We start from the raw sequence: 27,310 nt of genomic DNA, 5'->3' as shown, positions 1-27,310 counted from the left end.
AATGAGTGCGAAAATGAATATTCCAGTTTATTTTATTAAATAATTGACAAAATAAATTATACAAACATCTGTTTTTGAGTATAAAGTACATTAAAATATTTCAGTAATTGTTTGAATAAATATTTAAAAACTGTAGGTACTTGCAATGGTAACTATTTATGTGTTTATCTAAAGAGTATTATATTAATATATTATATTATAATATTAATTATTTACCCCCTTATTCATAATAGTCTGCTAACTTAAAGCATTGCTAATTCTTACTCTGTCTTCTTCTATTGACCTAAGTCAGAATGAGAAAAAACACTCCTTAGCGGCTGTTTAAAGTTAGCGGACCATTATGAATAAGGGGGTAAATGTTTACTTAGGCAGTCCCACCTCTTATTAAATAGTATTTACATCCTCTTTGCTACAAAATTAACTATGGACACATATCATAATATGTCATGAAAAATATGATATATTAAATCAGTTTATGGTACAATAATCTCAATAGAATGTAAACATATGAAAATGAATGCATCAGTCTGTTTTTAACAACCATTGAGTTTATATATCTCTGGGTATACATAAGCCAGATTATCAATGTTACAATTATCACAAAGTATCAATTCAAAGATCACCCCCTGAGGTGCAAAGCTGCCACAAAGCGCGTCTTAAGCCGCCGCGCGTTACCGACGCCAATTTCAACGGGCTAGTGTTACGATAAAATTTATTGCTTTTGAAGTGTTTCGGCTTGTTTAAAAAAACGGACATCAATGCTTTTGTTATTAAACAAACTAGCGCTTTGTTAGATTACATAAACAATAGATACTGAGTAATTTAAACAAATTTCGTTTAAAGTAGTCATGCATTTTTTATGATTTTTGTAGATTTACCTACAGATTACATTTCGATTATTACTAATGAATGTAGCAATTTTTTATAACTTAAACATACTTCAAAGTTACTAATTAGTAATAGAATAGTTACTAAAACATCATAGATAATACAAAAAATAATTTTTAAATTGACTGCTACAGATAATTTTTACGGCTGACCGCATTTTGACGGCTTTAAACAGATAAAGTTTTTATAAAAATTAAATATTTTTACTTTTATAGTCTGTTAAATTACCTTTCTTGTGGTATATTATACAAAAGAATCATTTGCAAGTTGACAACTTCACACCACTTTATGTGAAAAGTTTTTATAAAAGTTCTACTGTGCATCAAATTAGACTGTCATACTCAATGGCATTCTATACATATACAAATTATGTTGCATAAAAACAAAGTCGAAATATGGAACGTACCACGAATTACACTATAATATGCTTTTCAACTATGATATCTAAACATTAACCACATTTACTTCAGTTGTATTGAATATTTTGGTCAATAAGCAGCAATATAAAACATTTATTTAGTTAATGTTACATGTGTTGAATTTATAACCTGATTCGGACAGCGACAGTTGACTTGTGACTAAGAAGAAAAGTGTGCTTACCTTCCCCCTTATTCATAGTAGTCTGCTAACTTAAAGCATTGCTAATTCTCACTCTGTCTTCTTCTATTGACCTAAGTCAGAATGAGAAAAAACACTCCTAATCAGTTGTTTAAAGTTAGGGGACCATTATGAATAAGGGGGTTTGTCTTTAAGCACACCTTTGCTGTTCTGCTATCAGTCTGAAAATTATATGTCCTTATACATATAAGGACATATCATTTCCATATTATATGACATTCTAAACACATATATGATTGTCATTGATCATACTAATTAAATATTAAAGAGTAGACTGGGTTCTATACTTTACTTATTATCTATTATTTACTATATAGCTATCACAGTGAGATATATTATGATAGTAGTGTTTTAAAATAACCACCTCTTTTAGATATCAAGTATAATTTGAATGTTTATTTTAATACTTAATAAAGGATTATTATTAACATAAAAATATGTTAATTTTTACCAATGATCACAAGAATTTAGTTAAAATTCCAAGTGTGTTGATCATTACTTAAATAAGTGTGACATTTCAATATAGTACAGCTCAGAACTGCTTGCAAGGATTTGCAGATTGTGTTGTTTCTTAATCTCTTTATAAAATAACTGTTGTTTTAAAACAATTATAAATGCTGTTTGAGTCTGCTGCTCCTAATTGAACCCTTTCAAATTTTAAAAACTAATAGACATGTTGAAAGTCCACATTATATCAAAATTAAAGATAATTGAAAGGTCTAGATTTCATAAATGTATACGCCATACAGTCTCCCAATCATACACAAGTTAAAAAAATCATTAAAATTTAATTCTAATGAACACACATGGATTTAAGAATATATATATATATATATTATGTCTGATAATTATTGATATAACCATTAAAATCATGTATATAATATGTGTAATACTTTTAAATCTTGATTCGATCAAAATCATTTTAGTGTGTTGCATAACTTGGTTTATGTTATTCGACTACAGAATACCAAAACATCAATCAATGTTATAATATATCAACTCTCAGCTTTCATTGTATTTTTACGTAGGCTGAAGATTTTATCAAAATTTAAATTGTTCTGGTTATACACAGAGTTTACTGAGTCATCCCAACTAACTGGAGTTTGTGGGACCTCCTTGCTTTCACCAATTATTACTTCTTCATTTCTATTTATAGCACCCTCAGACATAACACTAGGTGTTTCAAGATTTGAAACACCGTCTGATCCACACCTATTTAAAAAACTCATCATTCTTTCTTTGTAAATTTCTGAATTTGTTTCGTTATTCTTTATATTTTTGCTTTGATTTTTTAAATAAAATCCGTTGTCTCCTTGCACTAAAAATACCTTTTTTGTCTTTTCATTTGAATATTGCCCATGGAGATAATCAATAAAGTGTAAACTGTTACCATTCCGGTTCACCTTTTTCAAATTATTCCCTTTAACAGTCTTTATAATTTGAACACAGCTCCCCGATTTGTCATTATCATCTTTACAATTGTAAACATTTAGCATTCCTCTGTATGATACCTTGACACATATTAATGACCATACAAACTCAATCAAAGCTGCAACAAAAATATTTACTGCCAAAGTGAGTTTCAAGAAAGTATAATCTTTTTTTACCGTCTTTGTTTCTGTCAAATTTCTTGGAATGACAATATAAGAGTCATTCTTGTCTAATATCTCAGAATACTTGATAAAAATCAAGTCTTTCTGAATTTCTTGATTGGTTGTAGTAATTATCCAAACTAACATTGTTAATGTCATGAACAATGATATTAGTGTTGATAATATACTTACAGCAAATAATAATCTTATATTCCTGTCAACATACCATCGTGCTGATGCTAATTTTGCTGTTAATCCAGCGATTAGAGCGACTAAACTGAGCAAACTCGGCGTTAATAAAATAATAAAATGGTATTCTTTCACTTTAATATCTAATTCTGTTGATTTAGATGATGGTTGTGTATTTGGGCTGGCTGCTGCAAGACATGCTAGTATTATGAACATTACGGCCAATAGGATGTGTATGAAAGCCAGTCCAGACACAGTAGAGGCCGAATATCTTCGTTCCGAAGGATAAAGATTTCTTGTATCTTGTTTTGTTTTCACTTTAATTGTATAAACTTCTTCCATTTTGTAAACGTAATAACTCAGTTAAACACCGTTCTAAATTATAAAACTATTTTGGCACTTAAATGTTAACATTAAATTTAAAGAGACATTGAACTAGGTACAATAAACTTTTATGTTTAACGGTTTTATTTTAATTATGATTTTCGTTGATCTTATCTTTGATTTGCGCATGCGTTAACTGCGCATCGCAGCGACGCAGCCTAGCGAAACTCTATAAGAAAAAAGCGATTGTATGAAACGTGCAGTGATTGATAGATTGACAGATGACGGATAATATCGTAAAGAACGGAGATAGCCGAATCCACTAACGGCCGTCCCCAATATTCTGTCAATCTATTACTTGAGATAAACATCGTAACTATCGTTGACTTTTCTGTCCCAATAAACTTATCGACGGTAACTCACCATATCCGACACACTGTCGTGCCAGATTTTGGCGAGACAACACGTCCTGAGGATGCCTCGTGTAGAGGCGTAACATGTGTCCAATTGTTTAAAGACAAATATTGGCGGAATTATCACTAAAGAAAACTCAAATCATTTGTATAATTATGGATTTCCGCAAAGTAACGCCTACTTCAATATTTTTTTTTATTTAATAAGTAGGTACAAAAAAAGGCTTAATGGTTTATAACTTGACGCTATATACGCGCAATTTTAAAATGTTTTTTTAGTACTTTCTACGCAAAAAAACCGCTAAAATCATATTATTTTAGGTTTCGAAACGCAACGCATATGGTTCGAGTAAGAGAGACAAACTTATGCAACGACTGTAGAGCGTCATCTCTTTCTCACCATAGACAAATTTATTTCGTTCATTCTTCTTAAGGGATCCAAACGCCATTCAGTAAAAGGCCCTTCATGGTACGAATTTTAGTGATTCAGCTTAGGTACCTAAATCGAACTACATCGGAATCGCATCGCTTAGTAAAAGTTGATGGTAGGCCCTCTCTTCTATGAGTACAACCCTATCCATACGCATGGAACTTTGATAAATTTAATAATTACAAATATCACTTGAATTTGAAGGTTTTTGGTCTAATGAGAGAAAAGAAATCTCTTCTCAAGCTACACTACACTACACTACACTTCTTTTTTGAGATGTTACTATAGGGCAAGACGGAAAAATTTATCGTTTTCGCGTTATTACAATAAGAGCGCGACTTTCAGCTGGTGACGCTAATTTCGGGAAATATGATCCGTTACTCAAATGCGTGCCTTCCCCGCCCACAAGGCCATTATAATCTCTTGAAACTGTTCTGTGGTGCCTTTTATTTAAGATTTGACTGTACATATTAAACTGTTGTTCATCATAGAAGTGGCCAAGTTTGGTCATTGAATAATAATTTTAATGGTGTATGCCGGTCTGCGCCGAACTGACCATACAATATGGCGACCATACAATACGGTGTAATCTCGCTACTTCTTGGAAGAATGTCATTAATTATTGCATTGATTAATTTTTTTGCAAAATTAACATTGGAAGCCCCAGCCAAAAGCAATGATGGTTTATCTTTATCGGTTGTCCACGCCGCCCCATAGCCATTAGAACTCGTAAGTGAATAGCGCTCACGTACCTAAGGATGATTTTTTTTCTAAATGTATAATTTGTTTGTTTGAAAATTTAAAATAAAATATTATTTACAATCGGGTTTTAACCTCGCCTGTATCTCACATCAATAATCTCCTAGTCCCTACTTATTAGCCCAACTTTTGCAAAGTAGACTTTCTTAACATTTAAAAACTTTGACATTTATAAGTGTATTTTTTTGTGATTTAGCTGCCGTGGATGTCTTTCAGTTAGATAAAGAAAAACCTAAAATAATATAAATTAATTTATTCTGAACGAACGCTACAACACTGACATACAAAATATACACTCAAATTGTAAACAAAATAAATCAAAAATAACGTGGAAAATTGCACATAAACGGCATACAGGGAGGTAATTGCATGTCCAGACCATCACAGTAATATCGGGCTCGTCTTCCATATTTCCAAAACCGTTCGATACACCGGCACCGATATTGATCATCATCATCGTCATATTCTGAACTATCTAACTCTACATACTTTCTTGCACCATCTTTATCTGGAACTTGTTTTGACCTTTTAATTTTAGGTTCATTGGAATACTCGGGTTGCCTAGTCGAAGGCGTTCTTGCAGATGTATTTGTGGCAACTGTCCTAATATTATCATCTGTACCTCTAAACGCTCCTTCTTCATTAAAGGCTTCTGCAGGAGTTTGAATTTGTATTGAAAACTTCCTTGGTGGGTAAACATAAGGTGGTTGAAGTCTGTAATTTTTAGGGTATAACCTCTCACCATACGCGATATTTTGTTTTCTTGATAAGTCGGATGATGTTCCTTGTTGGTGGTGTTTATATCCACTTGGACCCGCAACCTGACTGGTATGTAGTCCATTCCTCTTTTCTGCTATGCCACTGCCAGCAGGCTTGTTATTAGATTTACCATTGATTTTTGGTTCGTTGTATTGATCAAAGTTTTCTCTACGAGCTGGATTTATCTGGTGTCTTTGTTGATTCATTCGTTCAAAGCTTGTAGGAATGGTGTGCCATTCTATGTTAGATGGTTCTTTTAATGAGGAACTAAGTGGTCGCTCTTCAGAAAATAATTTATAGCTTTCCTCATTTCCCTTAGCAGTTCTATCCGAGATTTCTGCAAAGGGTGGAGCATGAAGAAGATCGTAATACTTTGGTTTTTCCCATTGTGTATCAGAATCGTTATTATTTTCTATTATCGCACTCTTTTCAATGGAAGATCGATTATTTTCTTGCCTACTCTGTTTTCTATTATAATCAGAATTATGTTTTACGGGATAATGTTCACGCATGATTGGACCCATAGTCGGAACACGAACGTTTTCATCATCGATGCGTATCGAAGTTAGGGGCATTTTTGGTGTTTGCGGTTTTATATATTCACCTCTCTGTTCTTCATTTGATGACACTTTATTTTCTAATAAGCTTGATGAAATGGGGACATTACTTTGAAATTGGTTATAATTTTCTGGCTCTTGAAATGAAACACGTTGGATATAATTTTCTGGCTCTTGGAATGAAACGCGTCTAGACACTTGACTTAATGGTATTCCGTTTTTAATACGTTCCAAAAAATCTCGATATACATAATTAATATTAATGTTTGGATCGTTCATTATATCTTCTCCTAAAAAAACCATCAGATCCGACTTTATAATAAGATCCCGATAATCCTCAGACTCAAATTTTTTATTATTTTCGTGTACTTTTTTCGCTAACTTCTCTATCTTCTTTTTCCATTCCAATTCAATCAGATTATTTGGAGGTTTCGGTATTGGCAGATCGTTGTACCATTTTTCAATTTCCATCTCTAAAGCAATAATATCAGCCTCCTCATTGAATGTTTCATAATCTGGAACAGGGACTTGTTGCAATACATTAACAATATCATTTAAATAATATTCATAATCTATTTGAGTGACTTCTGTGTGATTTTTTTTTATTTCGTCAATAAGTTCTTCCAAAACATTCAACAGTCTTCTTCTATAAACTTCACTTCTTATCTTGTCGTTGTCTCTGTATTTGGTAAACAGTATAAAATTATCAACTACTCTTCTGACTTGTATCTCTTCTTCAGGATGTAAGGGACTTTTTAGTCCTTGTTTCTGTAAGCTGGCATCTACATTTTGTGCTAATCGCTCTTTATATGATTCATCTATAAGCTTGTTAAATAAATCCACTGTTTTTGTAATTAATTCAATTTTCAATGCGTGTTTTTTCGATTTCAACTCAAAGGTTTGCGGCAGGCAACTTAATAGATCTTCGATTTCGTCATCAAGCATGTCTTCGAGTAAAAATTGATCTTTGGATCTTAAAGTACTTCTTATTTTATTGTTTGCTTGATAGATTCCATTAATTATCCCAATTCTTGCTTTTGAAGCTAATGCTTCTTCATCGGCAGTCGAAGTCAATATAGGTATTTTTTGAACCCATTCTTGAAGAAATCTTGAATATTCTTCGTTGATCTGATCATGTACAGGTATAGGTGTATTTCTGATTGGAATACGGGTATCATTATTTTGGTTATCCCGTACCGACATTGGATCTGTAGTCTGTTGTGCATTGAGTTCGTCGTTACTTGTTTTAACTGCACCTTTTTCATGTGGTGATTTGGCATGCCCTAAAGATGTTTCAGGATTTTCAAATTTTGTGGGTGACCTTTTAGGAGACATAGGAAGTGAAGGCACTGGAATCTTGTTTATTCGTTGCATTAAGTCCTCGGCGCGCTCCAGAAGTTCAAAATTATTATCATTCATCCATTTGAAAATTTGAAACTTCAAGTGATCTAACTCACTTTCTGCAGTACTTAAATTCGATGGATGAAGTTGAAGGTACCTTTGTCGATCCAATATATCGTTGATTAGATCCTGAACGATAGCGTGATTGAAGTCTGGCTCTTGAAGTTGCGGAAGAAATTGTTCTACAGATTTCAACCATTTAGTAATTTGCTCCGACAGTTGTTGAGTATAACTATCTGTTGAATCGAGGACATTAGATTCTTTAAGGGGCTGCCTTCTGGAACCTTCTATATTTTCGCTTTTCGAATTAAAAGGTGTTGGCGTTGATGAAATATTTGGTAATACTATAATTGTATCGGATCTTAGGTTTCCACTATTTAGTTGGTTAATAAAATGTCGCTTAAGATGTTTTATTAAGATATTTGCGAAGTGTATCGCAACCTGTGCAGATATATCATGGTATACTAAAATATTCACAATATCTTGCTTAACTATGTCTTCATTTACAGAGTGAACGCTGTCCATAAAATGACTCGCAACATTGAAAATGTCTTCTGTAAGTTCTAATCGTTGACTTAGAGTAAATTTTAAGACTGATTTCCTTAAAAATATCCTAACTTCATCAGTAAGAAATTTTCGAAGTTCATCTTCTGTTGGAGGTATATAACGATCCGTACAACAAAAACCGTTAAAAATATCACTTCCATGTTTTGCTTGACTATTATTCTTTCGTTTTGATTTTTTTATATCTACTATAAGTAAATTTGCCAATCTTTCCAAAAAAATGTCTTTATTACCGGTCACCTCTACTGGAAATTCATGTAACACTTCAATTATATCATCTTTTAACTTATTCACTTCATCGAGTCCTAACATATTTGCATTGCGTTCCAATTTCTTAAAAAGATCGTAAAACAAATATTCCTTCTCAAGTGGTCTCGAAAAATAATCAATAGGCTTCAAAGGTAGGGCTCCTAACCAATTTTGAATGATTTCAGAAATCGTGTCAGCTTCGCATTCATAATTAATATTACATAACTGAGATTTAACTTTAGGTGATTCATCAACGTTATCCAAAATCTGAATACCACTGCAACTCTGTTGGAATCTCCAAGTAAAATCACTATTTGTAGTTTTGTTTGGCTTCTTAATTCTGTGGCAATGCTTTTCATTACGTAAATTGTTAATATTTTTATGTCCATCGTGACAGTCCCGTTGATCTGGTAAACATTTTTTGGATCTATATTTTTCATATCGTATTTCTTCCAAAGACCTACACAATCGAATATTTTTGTGTTTATATTTTTCATTTTTAATACCATCTTTGTTCCCTGTCACAATGGTATGTGGTTGGCTGGCTTCTTGTGCCCAGTGATTATTTAAAACTGATGAAGTGGCTCCAGGTAATCGTTCCCTTGATGACGATGGTATTGCAGCTACGGCAACCTAAATATATAACAAAATTATAAGTGCATCATTTATTAAAATTATAATCAATTTATGATTTTTAAATCTAAGTACTTGATTTTATAAATTTGATAGCGAAATCTTTTTTGACAATAAGAGCTAAAATCGCTGTAGTCATTATTTATTCTGTGGTAGATGGTAGGGTTTGTTCTGTTGTGGGAATGATTTTTTAACCTTTCATTTGTAGCTCCATCTACCATTTTCTACAGTCGATGGACTGCTAAAGTGTTTAAACATAAATTAAACATACCAAAATTTGGAAGCCAGGAAGTTGACCCGCTCATTGTTTATCAATTTTGTTTTCAAATTTAATTTGTGTAATAATTCCTAGAAGTTATGGTGATCACTTTAAAAAAATAACAAATTGTTTAGATTTGCAACAGCGACATCTCAAGTCAATTTCCTAATATGCAAATTTTGGGGTTGAGCAACTGTAAAGAAGACGCTGTAGATGGAGCTACAACCTGAGAGTTGAACAAGACACAAAATTTATCAACGATACGTCACTTGAACGGTTGGCTCAGTGGATGAGCACTGGCACGGAACTCGAGAGGTCACGTGTTCGAGTCCTGCTTCATTCATAAATTTTGTTTTCAAATTTAATTTGTGTAATTAATCTCAGAAGTGAGGGTAACTTTAAATTATTATTTTATTTTTTTTATAATAAAAGCGTTTATAGCCGCCGTTTACGCCGCATATAGTATATTATATGGGTTCAAAATTGAATCGTCATAATGGTTCTTTGTACATATAATGCCTACTACTCGGCTGAGTCGAGTTAATAAGTATTTTGTGGGGCGATGTATATGCGTTTACAGTAAGATCCCAGAAAATATTCAAAACAAAAGTATTACGTTTTTCAAAAGAATTGTTAAAAACGTTTGTGTGGTAAAGGTTAACTATAACATAAATCACTTTCTTAATGATACCACAGATTGGGAATGGAGTGACCGCCCTCAGGCTATTAAATAATACGATTAATTGTACAATATTACTTTGTAAACATAATTTTTCGATAAAAAAACCCCCGTGGAGCTTGTTGCGCCCATTCTTCTCACGTCTAAGGCATTCATTTTGGAATGGGTGGTAGTTTTTGACTTTCAATAATTGATGTACCATCCTATTTTGAATAAAAATATTTGAATTTGAATTTTAAGAATCCTTACAATATTTATGGCCAGACTATAACTACATATATTTCTATTATATATTAGAAGTCCTTATACTTACAGTTCGTTGCGACGGAACTTCCGTGGGCATTGCGACTATCTCCTTCGACACCATCTCAACGGCAGCTGAAAATGTTGAACATTAAATATATCGTCTCAAAAAACGAATGTCTCTGAATGTATTTTATCATACACTCATTTTGGACTTTTATTCATGGCAAATTGTACGGAATAAACACCGATATTATCGTGAATTCGTGCGTTCTTCCCTTCGTTGATATTTTACGAAGGAAATGATGACTCATTCGAGACGTCATCCATAACCCTGACCCATTTATTAAACTAAAATATAAAAGCAAATAATTGAAATTTTGGAATTTACCAACAAGAATGCTAGGTGCCTATATATTTTGGAAACAAATTTTTTTAACATCCTTCGCACAAGATGGCAACAATTGGATGTAGTTCCTGAAAAACGTTCCAAGCCACAAACATCACTTTTTAAGGAATTCGTGTTTAAAGTTGGGCTACCAAGTCATGATGTCATTTAAAAGCGACAGTAGGGCTGCCATTTTTGTCAGTCCATTAATATGGATCACGTGAACAGTTTTGTGTTCTTAACTCAATATCGACATGATTGTGGATTGGAACGTTTTTCTGGAATTACGTGCAATTCAGAAATAGAACTGTAACTTCATAATAGAGCGGCCGAATCGACTCACGCACACATACACACGATTGACATGGCCTCTAAACAATCATGGGATGACAAAACTATTGAATGCCACACCGTACGCCGCCTGCTCGCTGTCGGAGTTAAATTAGCTTCGCCGCATCGTCTGCGTCGTCAATCCGTAACGTAAGCAATAGCAATAAAATTTAACAACAGAGCATTTGAAGCTTGTCGCAATAGATGCAAATATTTTCCATTGCAAATTTATAATATAATATGTATGTAATAAATAATCATTGAATTAACATATTTCATTCCCATAACCGAAAACAACACACATACAATAAACACATATTTTGCTTTTAATATGTAGGTACCAACCCTAGCGCTTCGCCCAGTCGCATGAATAAATTTCAATGAGACCGCTGAGTCACGCTACTGTTCTATTAAGGCTGGGCGCAAACGTTCGGAAACCGGATTAGGTTTCCTGATCAGGAAATCAGATTCGGAAACCTGAACGCTCTAATTACATACAAAATATTCAACAAGGCGCACATTATTCTTATTGTTTCCGAACGGAAAAAAAACCTAACGTTCGGTTCGGTGCGTTCGGTTCGTAAGAACGGAAAAAAGCAAAAACTCAATGACGTCATCCCGAACGCAGCGCTCGCGTACATTTCGGCTCAACCGCCGCACACGCACGGAAATTTTAATTCAGATTCGCGCGAGGTTTGTAGCGAGTGGACGTCTGTAGACTCGTCGTAGGTAACAAATTTTATTTTCTCTCGTGTGCCATTATGAAGCTCATCAAATTATTTCACTGACATCCTGTAATATTTGAAGAATTCATCTGGGTGTTGTCGTAATCTTGCTCTTTTGAGATAAAATTGACTATCTGTTAATCTCCGAGTATTCAACGGGCGTACCCAGTAACGACGATTCCCCTTCTTCTTGTTTACCGCCAGTAAAAGTGCAATAGTAATCAATTCGTCTTCGTCGTCCATGATAATACTTGCGTGTACTTTCACAAGCGTCTCATTTCGTACTGGTCGTAAAAAAAACTGAACAAAAAACCGGACGTTTGCGCTAGTCTCACGGAATTCCGAATCCGAATTCCTGGTCAGGAAACCTAATCCGGTTTCCGAACATTTGCGCCCAGCCTAATTGTATTGCGGTAGGATTTCTTACAGATTCTTAAGAAATGACATTATGGAAATTTAATTTCTTCACGTGAATTATGTATTTTTATTTTTGAATATTTTTTCTATGATTATGGGCGCTACCTGTGCGTTTATTTAATTTCGCCACTGTAGCGCCACACTTTATAGGTATTACATACATTGTATACTTACTGTAAATTTATTGATTACATTATAAATACAAGAATAAATGAAATAGACATTTTATTTTACCTTGCGTTTCCATATTAATAACCGAGTGGCCACTCTGAAACGGGACGTTTTGTAAGACTCTAGAAATGACAAATTATTTTACGAAGTGATTTTAATACACACATACAAAGTTATATTTCTAACAAAATATGTTTACAAAGAACATCTAAACACTAGTTTCTTGTGTAGAAATTTATAAATATTTTGATTCTGTTTATGTTTATAATTCTGTTGCATGTTACGTCAATGTCATGTGGATACAATTATGTTTTTGGAAAATATCACACGCGCCGATGCGATGGTCTTTGTTGACGCAGGCAGCGAATATTTGAAATTAGACTGCGTGGTTAGTCTCACAAATCCATTTAATTTGTATTTCCTATATAAAAAAATGTATTTTTATGACATGACAATAAGCTACAGAATCTCGTGCGAAATATACTTAGTGATAATTTATTTTTTGCATCCCAAAAGTTTTTTATTGGTACTTAAGGCGGAAGAGTAAGCAGAAAACACGCAAACATGGTGTTTTTAGACAAGTTTTGTGGTGAAAGTATAGCATTTCAAGCTATGAACACTACTTAATCGTGTTACACATATCCTTAAGTCTTATTTGTAGGTTGCTTATGCTTGCTGTTGGTTATAGTTAACACTGCCGAGCCTTTTTCAACTACCACATTTCTTTGAAGTCAAACAAGTTTTTTGGCATGACGTGACGCATTTTTTTGGTACTTTTCTTAGAAAACTTATTCTTATAGCTTGTATTTTTTTTGTAGGTTCATTTATTCAGATTAGTAGTGAATAACGAGGATTGTAAGCATATAAACTGTTTTCCACGCAAGAATTTTGAAAATATTGGCTTTGTTACATAGATGGCGGGCCGGCAGCCGTGAACTCATATCGCTCAAGGTCGCTGGCATTTAGTGTCGCCTTAAGAGACGAATAATTTCCAAATAATTAATAAATGCGATTAACAATAATAATCATAATTAAAAGGTTTATTTGGTTCAAAAATCTTATTACTAATAACAATATTATGGAAATTGTAGAACCAAAATGGTGTCAAGTCAGCATTATGTTGGGAATTTTACTTTCCAATGCTGGTATTCTCTATTATTGTCGCGTTCCCGTAAAAATTCTCATCATAATATTGAAAATCTTTGTTAGGTACCATGGGACCATCTTGGAGTAACTAAACTCGTGACTCTGCCCAACGCAATGTGTATCATCGAAATTGATTCATAAATTCAAAAGATATGAAATGAAATGAAATTAACCCTAGTATTCTGAAAATATATATTTAGAGGACAAATTCCGTGGTTTACCTACGACGGTTTCATAATATCTAACGGCTCTAGCGCAAACTAAGTCAATAATAGCTTCGACGAACCTACTGAATATACATCGGCTTTGAATTATTTTCAAATTGATCAATGTAGGCATATAATACCGTAAATAGCCGTAAATAGCAAAAGAAATGACATTTCCTTGGTACTATTAAACTGATGTTAAACAGACTAGCATAATATAACAGCACAATAATGCGTGATCAGTTTTGATTTGCCAATGTGTGGGTTAGCTAGTGGCTTCATATTCAAAATAGTTTGGAGCTAATGCCAAGAGTGGCTGACTGTTTACGAGTTGTGCATCAAAATCGGTTACTGCAACAATAGATTTACCTCCGTTAGAGATGTTTTTCGTTTCTCTCGCTCGCTTGTTGTATGTCTATACTATATACGCTAGTATATTATCATTATCATCATCAGCCGGAAGACGTCCACTGCTGGACAAAGGCCTCCCCCAAAGATTTTCTGCGCTGCCCTCATCCAACGTATTCCGCCGATCTTTACCAATTCGTCGGTCCATCTTCAAAGTTACCGACATAGTTCGAATGATTGCGAAACCGGAATGGCAGTGGGCAGGACACATAGTTCGACGGACAGATTGCGTTTGGGGCAGTAAAGTCCCTGAATGGCGACCGGAAGACGCAGTGTTGGTTGTAATTGTATTAAAATAAATTATATGCCAAAAAAATTTTTACTTATTGTGGTACAAACCTTTTGCGACTTGAGTGTTCTCTCCGGCGATGATCTCTCTCGGGGGGATAACCTATCCGGCTGATTTTGTATCTGCAATGGACATGCAAATACAAAAAATAATAAGTGCTTAGTTAAAAATATAGTAGCTAAAATACAAACTTGGAATACATTCCGTATGTCTTCCCGAATAGTCCTGGCAACATCCCGCAGGTATCTAACCTCGTTGTTCACGCCAAAGTTTCCTCGGCTAGTGAACTCAAACTCTTTAGTTGCATTTCTTTTATCCCATCTCTCTCGCGGTTGGTTTTCATCAGGTCTAAAAACAAACAATGCTGATAAAAAAAACCGAGCATCTCCATGTTTCCTACATCTCTGAGATCTCAACGGTCATGATCTATCTCATTCAGAGATCAAAGACCTCAAGGAGAAGGTACTCCAATGATTTATTAGGAAAAATTGGCACTAAAATATTGTATCCAGTGTCCAAAGAAAAAGTTAACTTTATAACCAGAGTACCAGTACGCAAGGGAAACAACACCAAAAACAAACCAATTATTATTTCTTTCATAAACCGATATGCTAAAGAAGACTTCGTTGCAGCCGGGCGTGCCTATAAGGGTCTTAATATATCGGACATAGGATTCGAAGGAAAGGAGTACATCTTTATTAACGACCATCTTACAGCTCGGAATAAACAGCTCCTTTCACAGACCAAGGCACTAGCGAAGGAAAAAAACCACAAGTATATTTGGGTACAGCGTGGCAAAATACTGGTGCGTTTCACCGACAGTTCTCCCCCTTTACATATAAGATCAGAGAAAGACTTATCAAAAATCAATTAGTATGTTTAATTCTGTGTATAGTAACCAATAAGCAACATTGTAACTCTTTTCTTCATGACTACTCGCATTCCTATCGAAGTTTTATTCAATCACTAACGATAGACACTTTATTTATTAATCACTTCGTAATAATACAAACAATTCTAAATTTAATATCTGGGTGCTTCTTTGTGTATGTGATTTTTATCCGTAAATATTATTTAAATCCGAATTTACTTTTATATCTATTATATTCATTGAGTGAGTTTTCGTGTGTCGTAAACACTCGGTCAGATTATAAATTAGATAGTGAACTTATGTTACACTTAACGATGACTTTTTATTTTGTTAACAACTTACCATTCAAGACTAACGATCGTGCTATTTACCTAGTTGTCAGTGACCAGTTTTGTTATTATTATAGTAAATTATTTGTATTTCCTTTTATTGCATTAGTCTGTTATATTAACACCTTATTTGAGTTTGTGTCATACAGCTATTATAATTTACTATTAAAATGGGTAACTTAAAGATATATTACCAAAATGTTCGAGGACTGCGGACAAAGACGGATGTTTTTTATCGCAACGTCTGTATGAGCGATTACGATATTATCGTCTTAACTGAATCTTGGCTCAACGATATGTTTTGTGACAGTGAACTTTTTAATGAAACGTATAATGTGTGGCGAAACGACCGTAACTACGATCTCACTCGTCAAACAAAGGGTGGAGGTGTACTCATTGCCGTTAAGAACACAATACATGCCCGGGGCAACCCGAGCTGGAGTGCATCAGCTGAAGATCTGTGGGTTACGTTATTTATACCTCGTACTCCAACAACCACAGCCACCCACATTCACTTATGTTCAGTCTACCTCTGTAATCAGGCGGAAGGTAATTCGTTTAATGTTCAGTTAGCAAACTTTCAAAACCAGCTACTCACACTTATTAACACCTACAAAGATGACAAATTTCTAGTACTGGGTGACTTCAATCTAAGTGAAATTCAGTGGTTTTCTTCATCTTCTGAAGATGGACTTATTCCGCATAATCTAACCAAACAGATTTACTTCGATTTTGCTGATAATATTAATATGTGTAGTTTGAAACAATATAATCACGTAACAACAATATCGGCCGTATACTTGATCTCGTATAATACGTACAGCCAAACCTTTCAAAAGTATGAAAACATTAAAAATTCTCTACTGTTCTTTCGTTCGCAGCCATCTTGAATATGGTTCACAAATTTGGAACCCAATGTATGCTGAACACATTAATCGAATTCAAAGGGTTCAGCGGAAGTTTACACGATATCTAGGCTTAACGTTTAAAATACCTAATGTAAGCTATGAAGAACGCTGCAAGCGCTTCCACCTTCTACCACTTAAAGCTCGTAGAGATATTTCTGATATAATCACGTTAATCAAAATACTAAGAAGTATGATTGACTGTTCTATATTACTGACCAAAGTCTGTCTGGCAGCCCCTAGTAGAATGTTAAGACAACAGCCTATCTTTGCTGTACCATTCTGTCGCACAAATTATAGAAGGAACACATTTATTTTAAGAGCTATGCAGTCATTCAATCATTTTTGTGACACGGATAATATTGATCTCTTTAACTCCAGTATTAATTCAATTAGAGCCCATTTGGTAAAACAATTTAGCAGTGATTAACAAATTAACATTAGGAATGAAATTACTCTTTTTTGATCATGCTCTCAACTGGCGATAGGAGTGCGAGAAGATTTTTTTTATGAAGTTTTATTAAATAATTTTTAATTATACTTGTGTTGTTTGTTTGTAATTAATATGTTAGATTTAATAATATTATACTTGTTTGAAGCCTATTATTAGCTCGAACGAATTATGTTTGTTAATTATTTTAATGTTTGTAAAACCAGCTGTTGGCTTTCTTAAAAATATTAAATAAAACTAAAATAAATAAAATAAAGCGAACACCCTCAGGCTCTTTAACTATAAATGTTTATTGTACGATATCACATTGTAATCCATATTTTATATTTAAAAAAAAAGCTTACTGAGTTTCTTGCACCCATTCTTCTCAGGTCTGAGGCAGTCTCTTTTGAATGGGTGGTAGTTTTTGACGTTCAATAAATGATTTTAAATCCTGAATTTGAATTTGAATTTTAACGGTTGTCAAACAACAAGAGGCTCTATATAAACGTATAAATTATCTAAGTTGTAAAGAGATAAGTTTGTGAGGTTGTAGGTATAGATATCGGTCGGATCTGTGAAGTATGTGACAACAAAGCTCGCGGGTGCGTCAATGCTTGCTCGTGAGTTCGTACGAATTCACTTAGAATATTTACAGTTTTTAAAATTAATTTGTTTTTTTGCGATTTCAATTGTCCAACCTCATGAATGAGACAATACACGAAATCTTAAGTCAATTTCCTAATATGCAATTATTGGAGTTAGTATCAACCGTAAAGTAGATCCTGTAGATGGAGCCACAACCTGAGAGTTGAACAAGACGTCCCAAGATTTACGAAGCATACGTCACTCGAAAGGTTTGCTCAGCTGGAAGAGCTGGAGAACCGGAACAGCGGGCTTGAGTATCGCATCTTTCATAAATTTTGGTTACAAATTTAAGCAAATGAAAGGGTCCAAGTCTAGGCGAGCTACCAGTTTTATACCTTTTGGACTTGACGACCACACGTGGCTCATAGTTTCGCTGGAGCGTCTTAGCGCAGTTCCGGGACTGGTCCAGCATGTAGTTTTGCTGTGAACTGTCTGAATCCATGCCGTCTGGACACGTCTTGCTATTCTTTGATATTGCTGAAAGCATTTATTTCTGAAACAACGAGTCTATTCATCGGTTCTACAAGATTTCTCTGCAATTTGTCCAAGTACCTATGTATCAAAATTAATCAAATCAAATGAATTTAGTGTAGTAAAATTTCAAATGAAATGATTTTGATGCTGTGAAAATCGAGATTGCTTTCAACACGCTAAAAACTATCAGATAAATGACTTATACATTATACGAGCTATATGGAAGTTTGTTAATATGTTGATCGTCTCTTAAAGTCTATGTTTCTTTTAAAGAACTTATAGCAAACGATCGCACTAACGAACCTACTAATTAAAAAGCCTTCACTTGCCAAAATACACAGCACTTATTACACACCTTATCTACAGAATCATTTCCTTGACTATGATATGACAAATCCTTATTGAGATTAGATTTTCCCCGCCTACACATCCATTTCATTTATGTACCCTGTGACGGACCTTTGTGCGGCGGGCGGACAGCGGCAAAAACAAAGGTTTTGTATTAATAAATTTAATAAACATCGCCCGCCTTTTTTGTTTGAGTCGCCGCGCCGCGCAGTTGTTGCCTATACGCCATTGGACCGAGGTCAGGGCGATGACCTTAGTTTACTGGTAGAATAAATAAGTCAGGGGTTCTCAAGATTTTTGAAAAAATTTAATAAGAAATGTTCTTTTTATCGTAGCATTTAACCTAAGGGGTTTTGATTTTTTATTATATTTTTAGTGGTGGTCCGCATTCAACTTATATCCGTACCAATTATCGTACCGGGTTTTTTAACATAGTGTAACATAGTGTCTCTTATTTTAAATGTCAATTGAGGTGTAGAACAGAAGATTGCCCAATTATATAAATATAAATGTACTAACAACCATTTCTGCTTTGTGCAAAATTGACGAGTCTCTCCACAATCTCTGACGACCTTTCTGGAGACAAGCTCGGGTATTTCCGTAGAGAGCTCGCGAACGCGTCCATCTTGGGTGACGGCCGAGGTGAGTACACAGATCCTGAATAGTATTAAGAGTAAGGGTGAACGTGATGTGTGGTCCGGATATAAATATCATTTTTGTACCAGATAGTTCATTCAGCCAGTACACTAGTAGAAGGTACAGAGTTCGTTACATGACTGGCCCGTGGCCGTCTTACAGCAGATATATATTACGTCATTTTATTATGATTATAATGAAAATACAATTTTTTTATTGTTGTATTTTTATTTCTTATACCTTTCATTACCTTAGCGTTAACGCTATATTTAAATATTGAATGTAATATTCCATTCAGTAGCATTCCGTTCAGTAACAATAGATACTACCCCTGGTCCGTACTCTCGTGCTTTCCATATTTCTCTATGGGGCAGCGAACCGGTACAGAATTGGCGCCTTCGAATTGTCGATGTCTCTGCCTTAAAAGAGCTCAGGATTCAAAAATATCAGCGGTCGTTTCAGGTTTGCCTACAAAGAATCCTGAAATATTTCGGGCACATTGCTCGCAGAAGTATCGAAAGACTTATGGTGACGGGGAATTTAGAGGGAAAAAGACCGAGAGGCCCAAGTACGAATAGATGGTTGAGGATCAGATATCCCAACATCTGGATATCTCTGCCAACGTAGCACTGCACCAGGCCACCAACCGTAACCGATGGAGGCGTGCTGTAAACAGTCTATGGAGTTACGAACCTCAGCAGTGAGGAGACGATGAAGAAGAATTATCTCCGTTAGATGTTCTTCTCCCTAAATGTATGTTGTTTTAGTAATTATTTATTTATTTTGATTAAAACGGTTACAATACCAATTACATTAATCAAGTTCATTGCTATCGCTAGAAACTATTATGCGAGGGCTCACAAAGTTGGAGCAGTAACTGCACCAGCGCCTCAAGTTTGTTAATAAATAGATCCCAATCAGGGCGGGCTTCTACGTGGCGATTAAATAATTTCAAGACTCGCGGCACGACTGCCGTGCGACACGCGGTTACCGCCAGAAGACGGTGTTTCTGCTACGACTATAATTGTCAGGTATATACAATCCAATCAGCTCATTATGAATATCAGAGGCAGCTATTAAGCCCCGGCTAACTTTAAGTTACGTTGTTGCTTCGTCGAGAGCCCTTCTGGTTTCTAGAGTGTTGTATCCAAGACAACCGATGAGATACGCCGTCGGGTACAAGTACGAGGAGTAACCCAGTTTCTCCAGCATAAGGGAATAGGTTACTTCATAGGGATTCCATACACACGAGCTCGCTTGAAGCTTACTACGCACAAGGGTTACTGTAAAGCAGTCGTATTATATTGACGCTGTGAATGTCGCGCGCATTCCTTAATACGCACCCTAGTCTTATAAATGACTCTTGAGTGACTGTTATTATACAGTCGTGGAAGGTAAGCTTTGGTCAAATGTCACACACAGAAGCTTATATGCTAATGGTTACTGTATGTTACAAACCTCTTTCTGGCCAGCTCAATCCACCTCTGTAGTTGGTTGATCTGCTTGCACGGTGTCTCTCCCCGCTGCCGCAGCCCCCGATCTCAAAGTTGCCCTGACCTTCAACATCAATCACTGTATCACTACATTATTGGCCACTCATTAAATCTAAAGTTTGATTTGTGAAAATAAGGTACGAGACGAGCAGGACGTTCAGCTGATGGTAATTGATACGCCCTACCTTCCACTAGTAAATTGGTAAATGATGTATTGTAGTATGATGAGGATGATATAACGTTGAGTTGGGGGCCCATTGGCGTCATTAGATCATAATTAGATTAGTATAACTTTAAGAACTTTTATCAGAATGTATAATGACGTCAATAAACATTTTTTCTTTCTTTCTTTCTTTCTTTCTTGATATTGCGCCTCGTCTAAAATCAAACTTATACACTTACCAGGACTCAATTCAGCTCTCTGGGGTGGAAACTCTGTCACTTGGCGCAGCGGTGACGTCGGCGTGACATGACAATGCATAATCTGTAAAAGACAAAGTAGTCAGTGCAGGGTTTTAGGGAATTGGTTACATATCACCTGATAGTATTTTGCCTATCATATGGTTGGTGAAATGAAGGGCAATTGAAATATCATATATTATATTGTAATATCTTATATCTTTAAAGAGCAATTCTTGTATATATATATATTCTGAATCTCCGAAACAGCTCCAACGATTTTAATGAAATTTAGTATACAGGTAGTTGTAGTAGCGAGAAATCGATCTAGCTAGGTTTCAATTTTAAAAAATATAGTTCCGTGTTTTAATGAGAAACTGCTACAATAACATTGGAATACAAAGGTAAATTTCGCCACTATATACAAGACTATAATAGCTCAGATGCATTGGGTGATCCGGAAAGCCCCCGGTTCGAATCCAGATGTCCTATTAGTTTTTTTTTGTTCGGACGTCCAGATATTTGTAATATAATTTACAATATAAAATTATTGCAACGACAAAACAGTGCTAAGTGTGGATGGCGACTCGCAACAGAATATATAATTGTTTATTAATTAGAACGATGTAGCATATCGAATATCGGTTTGTTTCCAGGTTCCAATATTGACAGTGATTTTTGCTTGCATCAGTAAAATATATGATACGGAGGCACAGTATTTATAATTATTATTTGGTCTTCACCACATTGTTGGCTCCTCCTCAATCCTCACCAAATGGCAATTATTATAGTCCCTATCAGCCCCGCTAACACCTTGAAGATAGAACCATTGTGTTCATTGTTTCTTAGTGAGGTCGCCGTATCTCTGCAGCTTTTTGACATGAGTATTGCTAATATGCCTTGGAAGTAAGCTGGTGTTAGAATCGGCCGCAGTTGCAGAGATTTGCGGTTTCGTTTTACAAGGTTTCGTCGGCCTAAAGGAAAAGCTGTAATTTTTTTGGCCTTGTTTCTTACCTCACAACGGTGCTTTGGCGACAGTACCCGTCTTCAATCTGATGCATGCATAGGTTTAAGTGCTTCTTGTTGGCAATGGTTTCACGGTGTGTCAAATAGCGCTCTTAGGCGTTCCACTAAATATTTCGGAACTTATAGACTGCTCTATAATATCAACACTTGCAAGCTCATGATCACTTACATTGCGTATGCATTCCCTATAACCCTGACAGGCCTATTGTACCTACCTACAGTCAATCAAATCATTGAATAATTTCGACGGAAACGAGTCAGCATCTAGGGCCAACCGCGCTGCTTTATTTTGACAAAAAGTGAAGTAAAGATATCGCATTTGTGCTTGTCACATTACAAATTAGACGTAAGGTCTCACTAGCCCAGTAATTTAACTTACTACAGCACCGTTTAGGTTAAGAAAAAAACTTAATTAAGTATTATGTCCATAATTTTAGGCAGAATTTTCGAAAAGTTGAGAAACATGTTGAAATTCAATTATTTTCCAGGACGAAACAAAAACTGACTGCATATTTAGGATCTTTTTCTCCTCTACATAGGCCGAAATATTATGATACTAAAAACTAGTGGAATACATGAACTACCAAAATAGTAAGTGGTTAGCAAAATAATTTTTAAACCCCAATTTAGTATAAAGTTGTAAACAAAAAAAGACATCCTGCTATCCTACTGCTACGAACTTAAAACTGCTGTCCAACCCAAAAATTTGTCATATTATATCATGCAATTAAAACGAAACGCTTAAATAATATATATTTGCGTTTTTAACAACCCAAAATCCTCCCAACAAGATCCCTCTATCAATGCAGAACAGAATAAAGTTATTTAACTTTCTCCTTTTAAAAAATCTTTTTTTCTTAAACCTAAAATACACTAAGCAGTGTATTTAAGAGTGGTTATGGCCCCGTTGTTATATCGATGGTCATTATATTAATCAATACGTTAGAGAAACCTGAAATCGGACATAAGGGCATTGGGACCGGCCGTCGAGTTCAGCGTTAGGCCAAGCGATCGCCACTTTTAATGTTTTCGCATTTAGCCTTGAAGAAGAGTGTGTTTACCATGAAAGTGATTCATGTTTTTGATTAACAGCAAGTTATATTGTTCCTAACCTTGTAGGTGCTGGCATACAGTCCGTCTGTCGCTTGCACTCCACTATCAGACCGGCTCCCTAAATTTTCGCACTGCACTGTCGAGGACTGAACTGGAGGTGAACCGATCCTCGATACTGTAATTTAGGTTAAAAGAACATTAACCACATTATTAATTTATGAGAAGGTACAAAACGAAAGTCTAAGACGATATTAATCTGGTTGAGTTCTAGCGACAGGCTTCGTCATGCCGGCTTAAATGTCACTGCATGTGGCGGCGACGTGGGACAGGTCCTTATAAAATATGGTCGAGGGACGTGATGACTGGCCCATGCGTTCATTCACGTGAATGGGCGCTGCTTGTGGTCGCAGGATGATCCTATTACCAGTAACCCTGCTTCATGTTTTTAAAATTAAAGTTATTATTCTTGTACTCTAACTTCTCATCAACTCAAACACGAAATGGCAGAATTAGGACTTATCATACGTACCAAGTCTTAATAAATTTAACTCAAAGAAGGTTGGATATGCGGGGCCAATTATAATTGATAGTCTCGCTAGGTGGTTAATCCGGCACACACAGCTTCTCTACATCTTCATTGGACATATGGACTAATAATTCGAGCCGCTCTCAGGAAACAACGTTCCTACCAAATGGTAATAAGGAACAGGCAAAACTATGTCTTGACTTAACTGGCCTAAATCTTAGAGTAATAAATAAAATCAGGTAAAAAACTAACCATTATCTGGTTTCAGTGTATATTTGTTGTCTCCATCCAGCAATGTGACCGCGAGACTGGCGTCTTTAAGCCCGCGTACTATGGCAATCATTCCCTCGCCTCTCTCCATTCTATAGGATTTCTCCAGGGAGGGGTATGTGCTAGAATTGAATGAAGTTTCAGTGCCACTAATCTAAACTTATCATCCTAGAGTAGTAGGTATGTAGGTAGGATGAGACGAGCGGGACGTTCAGCTGATAGTAATTGATATTTCCTGCCCAATGCCCTGCTACAATGCAGTGCCGCTCAGGATTCTTGAAAAACCCAAAAATTTTGAGCGGCACTTCAATTACGCTCGTCACCTTGAGACATAAGATGTTAAATCTCATTTGCCCAGTAATTTCACTTGAACTGCTTATTTGCTAACACATTATTGCTTCACGGTGGAAAAAGGCGCCTATGTGGTCTCCCACCAGTATACCGTATAACTATAAACGTATAATATATTATACGTTTATATAACGTAACGGTATATGTTAGTTCAGGTTAGACTTTGTTCTAATTCTCAATCAAACCATACATGTGTGGCCAAGAGACACCGATACTTGCAAGTGAATAGACATGTCTCCAGCCGAAGCTGAACCGTATCATATTCGTCAGAGAAGTCAATTTGACCTCAACTTAAATCGGTAAGCATTTTATATTCTTAACGACTTATTATTTGATCATTCACATTTTGCCTTATAGTGGTACAGACTATAATAATAATATATATATAGATACGTCGACTTGAAAAGTTCACCATCTGGTCAAAACAGAAACTATAAGAAATAGTGAAAATTACTCAAAGGAGGGCCCGATTTAAAAATTTAAAACAGTTTAGAAAAAAAACAATATTCCTATCAAATTTAGCAAAGTTGCACTTTGTTCCAAATGACGCTCAATATTTAAAGTAATAGAAAAAATAATTGTATCTATATCAAAGCAAGACGATACGTACTGTCATTTTAATAAGGCGAGAGGGGGAATATAAACACTCAGGCCGAAAACACGCCTGCCAATCGACGAAGTGAGGTCCCGACCTGAAATATTAACTAGTGGTTATTTGCTTACTGCAACATAAAAAGAATATTTCATCATTGATCGGAGACTGATCATCTTGTTGGTGAATTTTATATTATTTCTGTATAATAAAATTTATCTTTTATACTTATATTATCTTTATACTTCTTATCTTTTTATATTATCACTCCGTTTTAGTAAGACTTTTGTGGGGCGATGTATATGTCACAGGGATATGATAAAAACAGTGATTTGGTCAAATCTCGAAAGATGTTAAAATAACAACACGATTTTATCATTTCTATAAACAAATCTAGTGATTTGACCAAATGCCAGAGTTGGTTACGTGAAATGACAAAAAGTATATTCTTTGGTATTTATAAGGTTTATTTGGTAAGACTTAGACATAATTTGGTAAGAATTTAGTATCGTGTCGCAGTTGGAGGATGGGTGAGAGGGGAAGGGGGAGGGAGGGAGATGTCCTTTGTCCCCTGGCTCACTCCCATGAAAAGGTAACGCACCAGTCTCTTCAAAATCAAATTAATGTAACCTAACCTCAAAACAGATAAGTTTCTCTAAAGGCCAAGTAGAAGCCCCCCATAGGGGCCTATATTATTGAAAAAAAGTTCTTCTAGTCGCGTCACTCATTGTCATTTCACGGAACCAACACTGGTATTTGATCAAATCACTAGATTTGTTTAAAGAAATGATAAAATCGTGTTGTTCTTTAAACATACTCGGTGATTTGATCAAATCACTTAGGGAATTGACTAAATCTCAGTTACTATCATTTCCCTGCGACATATATGCTTTTAGAACAAGATCCCAGAAAATGTCGAAAACAAATGTATCACAAAATTCAAAAGAATTGTTAAAAAGCATTTGTGGGGTAAAGGTTAGTATAACATAAATTACTTTCTTAATAATTATTTCAGGCTAATTAAATAATTAATATTATTGTACATTGTAAGAATATTTTTATGAAAAGAAAGAAGCCCGCTGAGTTTCGTCCCGTTCTTCTCAGGTTTGAGGCATACTTTTTCGAAAGGGGGCTTTTGCCATTCAATAAGTAAAATCATATCCTATTATGAATATAATCAAAATCTAGAAGATAATCATAAACAGGTATCAAGTCTGTCAAGAGAACCCCCTATGGCCAGTGTAAGCAGCATTGCTAGAATTAAAATAGGCAAAGTAAAACTTCATGTTAGAGGCATCGAAGAAGTAGTTTTGGAGATTGCATGCAGCCCTGATAAACACCTGCGGGCATGGAAGTACGATCTAATTAAATACTTCCGATAATAACTCCGAAAAAACCAGATGTATGTGCTGGAAATTTTATGGGAAGCGGTAGATCTCGCTTCAGTAACTTTACACTCGGCGTCACATACGTAACTCAACAAACTTATTTAATTAGTAATGCCGTGCCTGGTTTTGTAGTTTATTTCAGCGCACTTATTGTATTGAGGTAATATTATGTACTACGTAATGGAGAAGTTCCGATGACGGCGCGATTTGATGACAGCGACCCCAAGCTATATCAAAATTTTGGATACTTTTCGTTTGATTGTTAATAAGTTATTGATATTGTTTTACTGATAAGATAATGTTCTTTCGATATCAGTATAAAGGTTTTGCATATCTGCCATAGTTACAATATAATCGCCTGGTCATTCTTAACGTCGATTACTATACCATTTAACAAGCAAAATAACAAAACCAAAGAAGACGAGGCATAATGTTAATTAAGAATATGACTTACATTTCCTGCAAGAATTTAGTAATTTAGAATTTTTGGCTAAAATTTGGAATCGTGTTGATCCAACTTGAAAAGTTGACAATTGTAGGACAGGCGGGGTCTTTCAAATTTTCTTGGCGTTGCTAGATATTTTCATTAAAATTCTATTTCGTCTGAGGTTTTAATGTGGTAACTACCTTTTCTGCTTTTAAACACGTTTTAATTAACAAGTTATTTTTAAAGGGATGTCCCTCACTTCGGGATTAATTAAATTTATAACCAATACTTATGAACGGTGCGGGACTCGACCCGCGACATGTCGTGTTCCTTCCGAGCGCTCTTCCAACTGAGCCAAGCGTTCGAGTGACGCTTGGTTCGTAAATCTTGGTATGTCTTGTGAAAACAAATAAAAAAAAGAGCGACATCTCAAGTTAATTCACTAATATTCAAATATTGGGGTTGAGCAGGTTATCAACTGTAAAGTAGATCCTGTAGATGGAGCCA

The 27,310-nt window shown here is 35.2% G+C and overlaps 3 protein-coding genes across 7 annotated transcripts in view; all 3 read right to left on the bottom strand.

The window, feature by feature from the left end:
- The window catches only part of LOC126971377 (uncharacterized), a 453,035-nt gene that overhangs the window by 265,146 nt on the left and 160,579 nt on the right, over window positions 1-27,310 (bottom strand). The gene's annotated exons all lie outside the window — the stretch shown is intronic.
- On the bottom strand, window positions 17-3,816 carry LOC126971430 (uncharacterized). The gene has a single exon (XM_050817750.1). The coding sequence runs from the start codon at window positions 3,627-3,629 to the stop codon at window positions 2,502-2,504; it is 1,128 nt and encodes a 375-aa protein (XP_050673707.1). The 5' UTR covers window positions 3,630-3,816; the 3' UTR covers window positions 17-2,501.
- On the bottom strand, window positions 5,452-26,922 carry LOC126971325 (uncharacterized). Of its 5 annotated transcripts, XM_050817560.1 has the most exons (14): window positions 26,831-26,922; window positions 25,007-25,088; window positions 24,028-24,167; window positions 23,309-23,424; window positions 21,174-21,255; window positions 20,737-20,835; window positions 19,162-19,299; window positions 18,156-18,297; window positions 14,829-14,985; window positions 14,688-14,759; window positions 12,652-12,685; window positions 10,628-10,692; window positions 9,250-9,376; window positions 8,766-9,170 (listed from the first exon to the last, which is right to left on the bottom strand). In XM_050817560.1, exons 3-14 carry the CDS (start codon window positions 24,134-24,136, stop codon window positions 8,905-8,907), a joined length of 1,407 nt encoding a protein of 468 aa, XP_050673517.1. In that variant the 5' UTR covers window positions 24,137-24,167; window positions 25,007-25,088; window positions 26,831-26,922; the 3' UTR covers window positions 8,766-8,904. The 5 variants fall into 5 exon arrangements, with proteins under 5 accessions (XP_050673515.1, XP_050673516.1, XP_050673517.1 ...); XM_050817558.1 differs by having other exon boundaries at window positions 5,452-9,376; XM_050817559.1 differs by having other exon boundaries at window positions 5,452-9,376; window positions 19,165-19,299.

The sequence above is a fragment of the Leptidea sinapis genome, chromosome 23 (assembly GCF_905404315.1).
Source record: "Leptidea sinapis chromosome 23, ilLepSina1.1, whole genome shotgun sequence".
In the NCBI taxonomy this organism is placed as follows: Eukaryota; Metazoa; Arthropoda; class Insecta; order Lepidoptera; family Pieridae; genus Leptidea; species Leptidea sinapis.
This window is presented reverse-complemented; position numbering and strand designations above follow the sequence as displayed.

Coding starts and splice junctions, on each gene's coding strand:
- LOC126971430 (XM_050817750.1), bottom strand. CDS start 3,629: ATGGAAGAAGTTTATACAATTAAAGTGAAAACAAAACAAGATACAAGA.
- LOC126971325 (XM_050817558.1), bottom strand. CDS start 24,136: ATGGAGAGAGGCGAGGGAATGATTGCCATAGTACGCGGGCTTAAAGAC. Junction 21,256..23,308: donor TGTATGCCAGCACCTACAAG/GTTAGGAACAAT, acceptor TGTCTTTTACAG/ATTATGCATTGTCATGTCAC. Junction 10,693..12,651: donor TATTAATATGGAAACGCAAG/GTAAAATAAAAT, acceptor CAACATTTTCAG/CTGCCGTTGAGATGGTGTCG.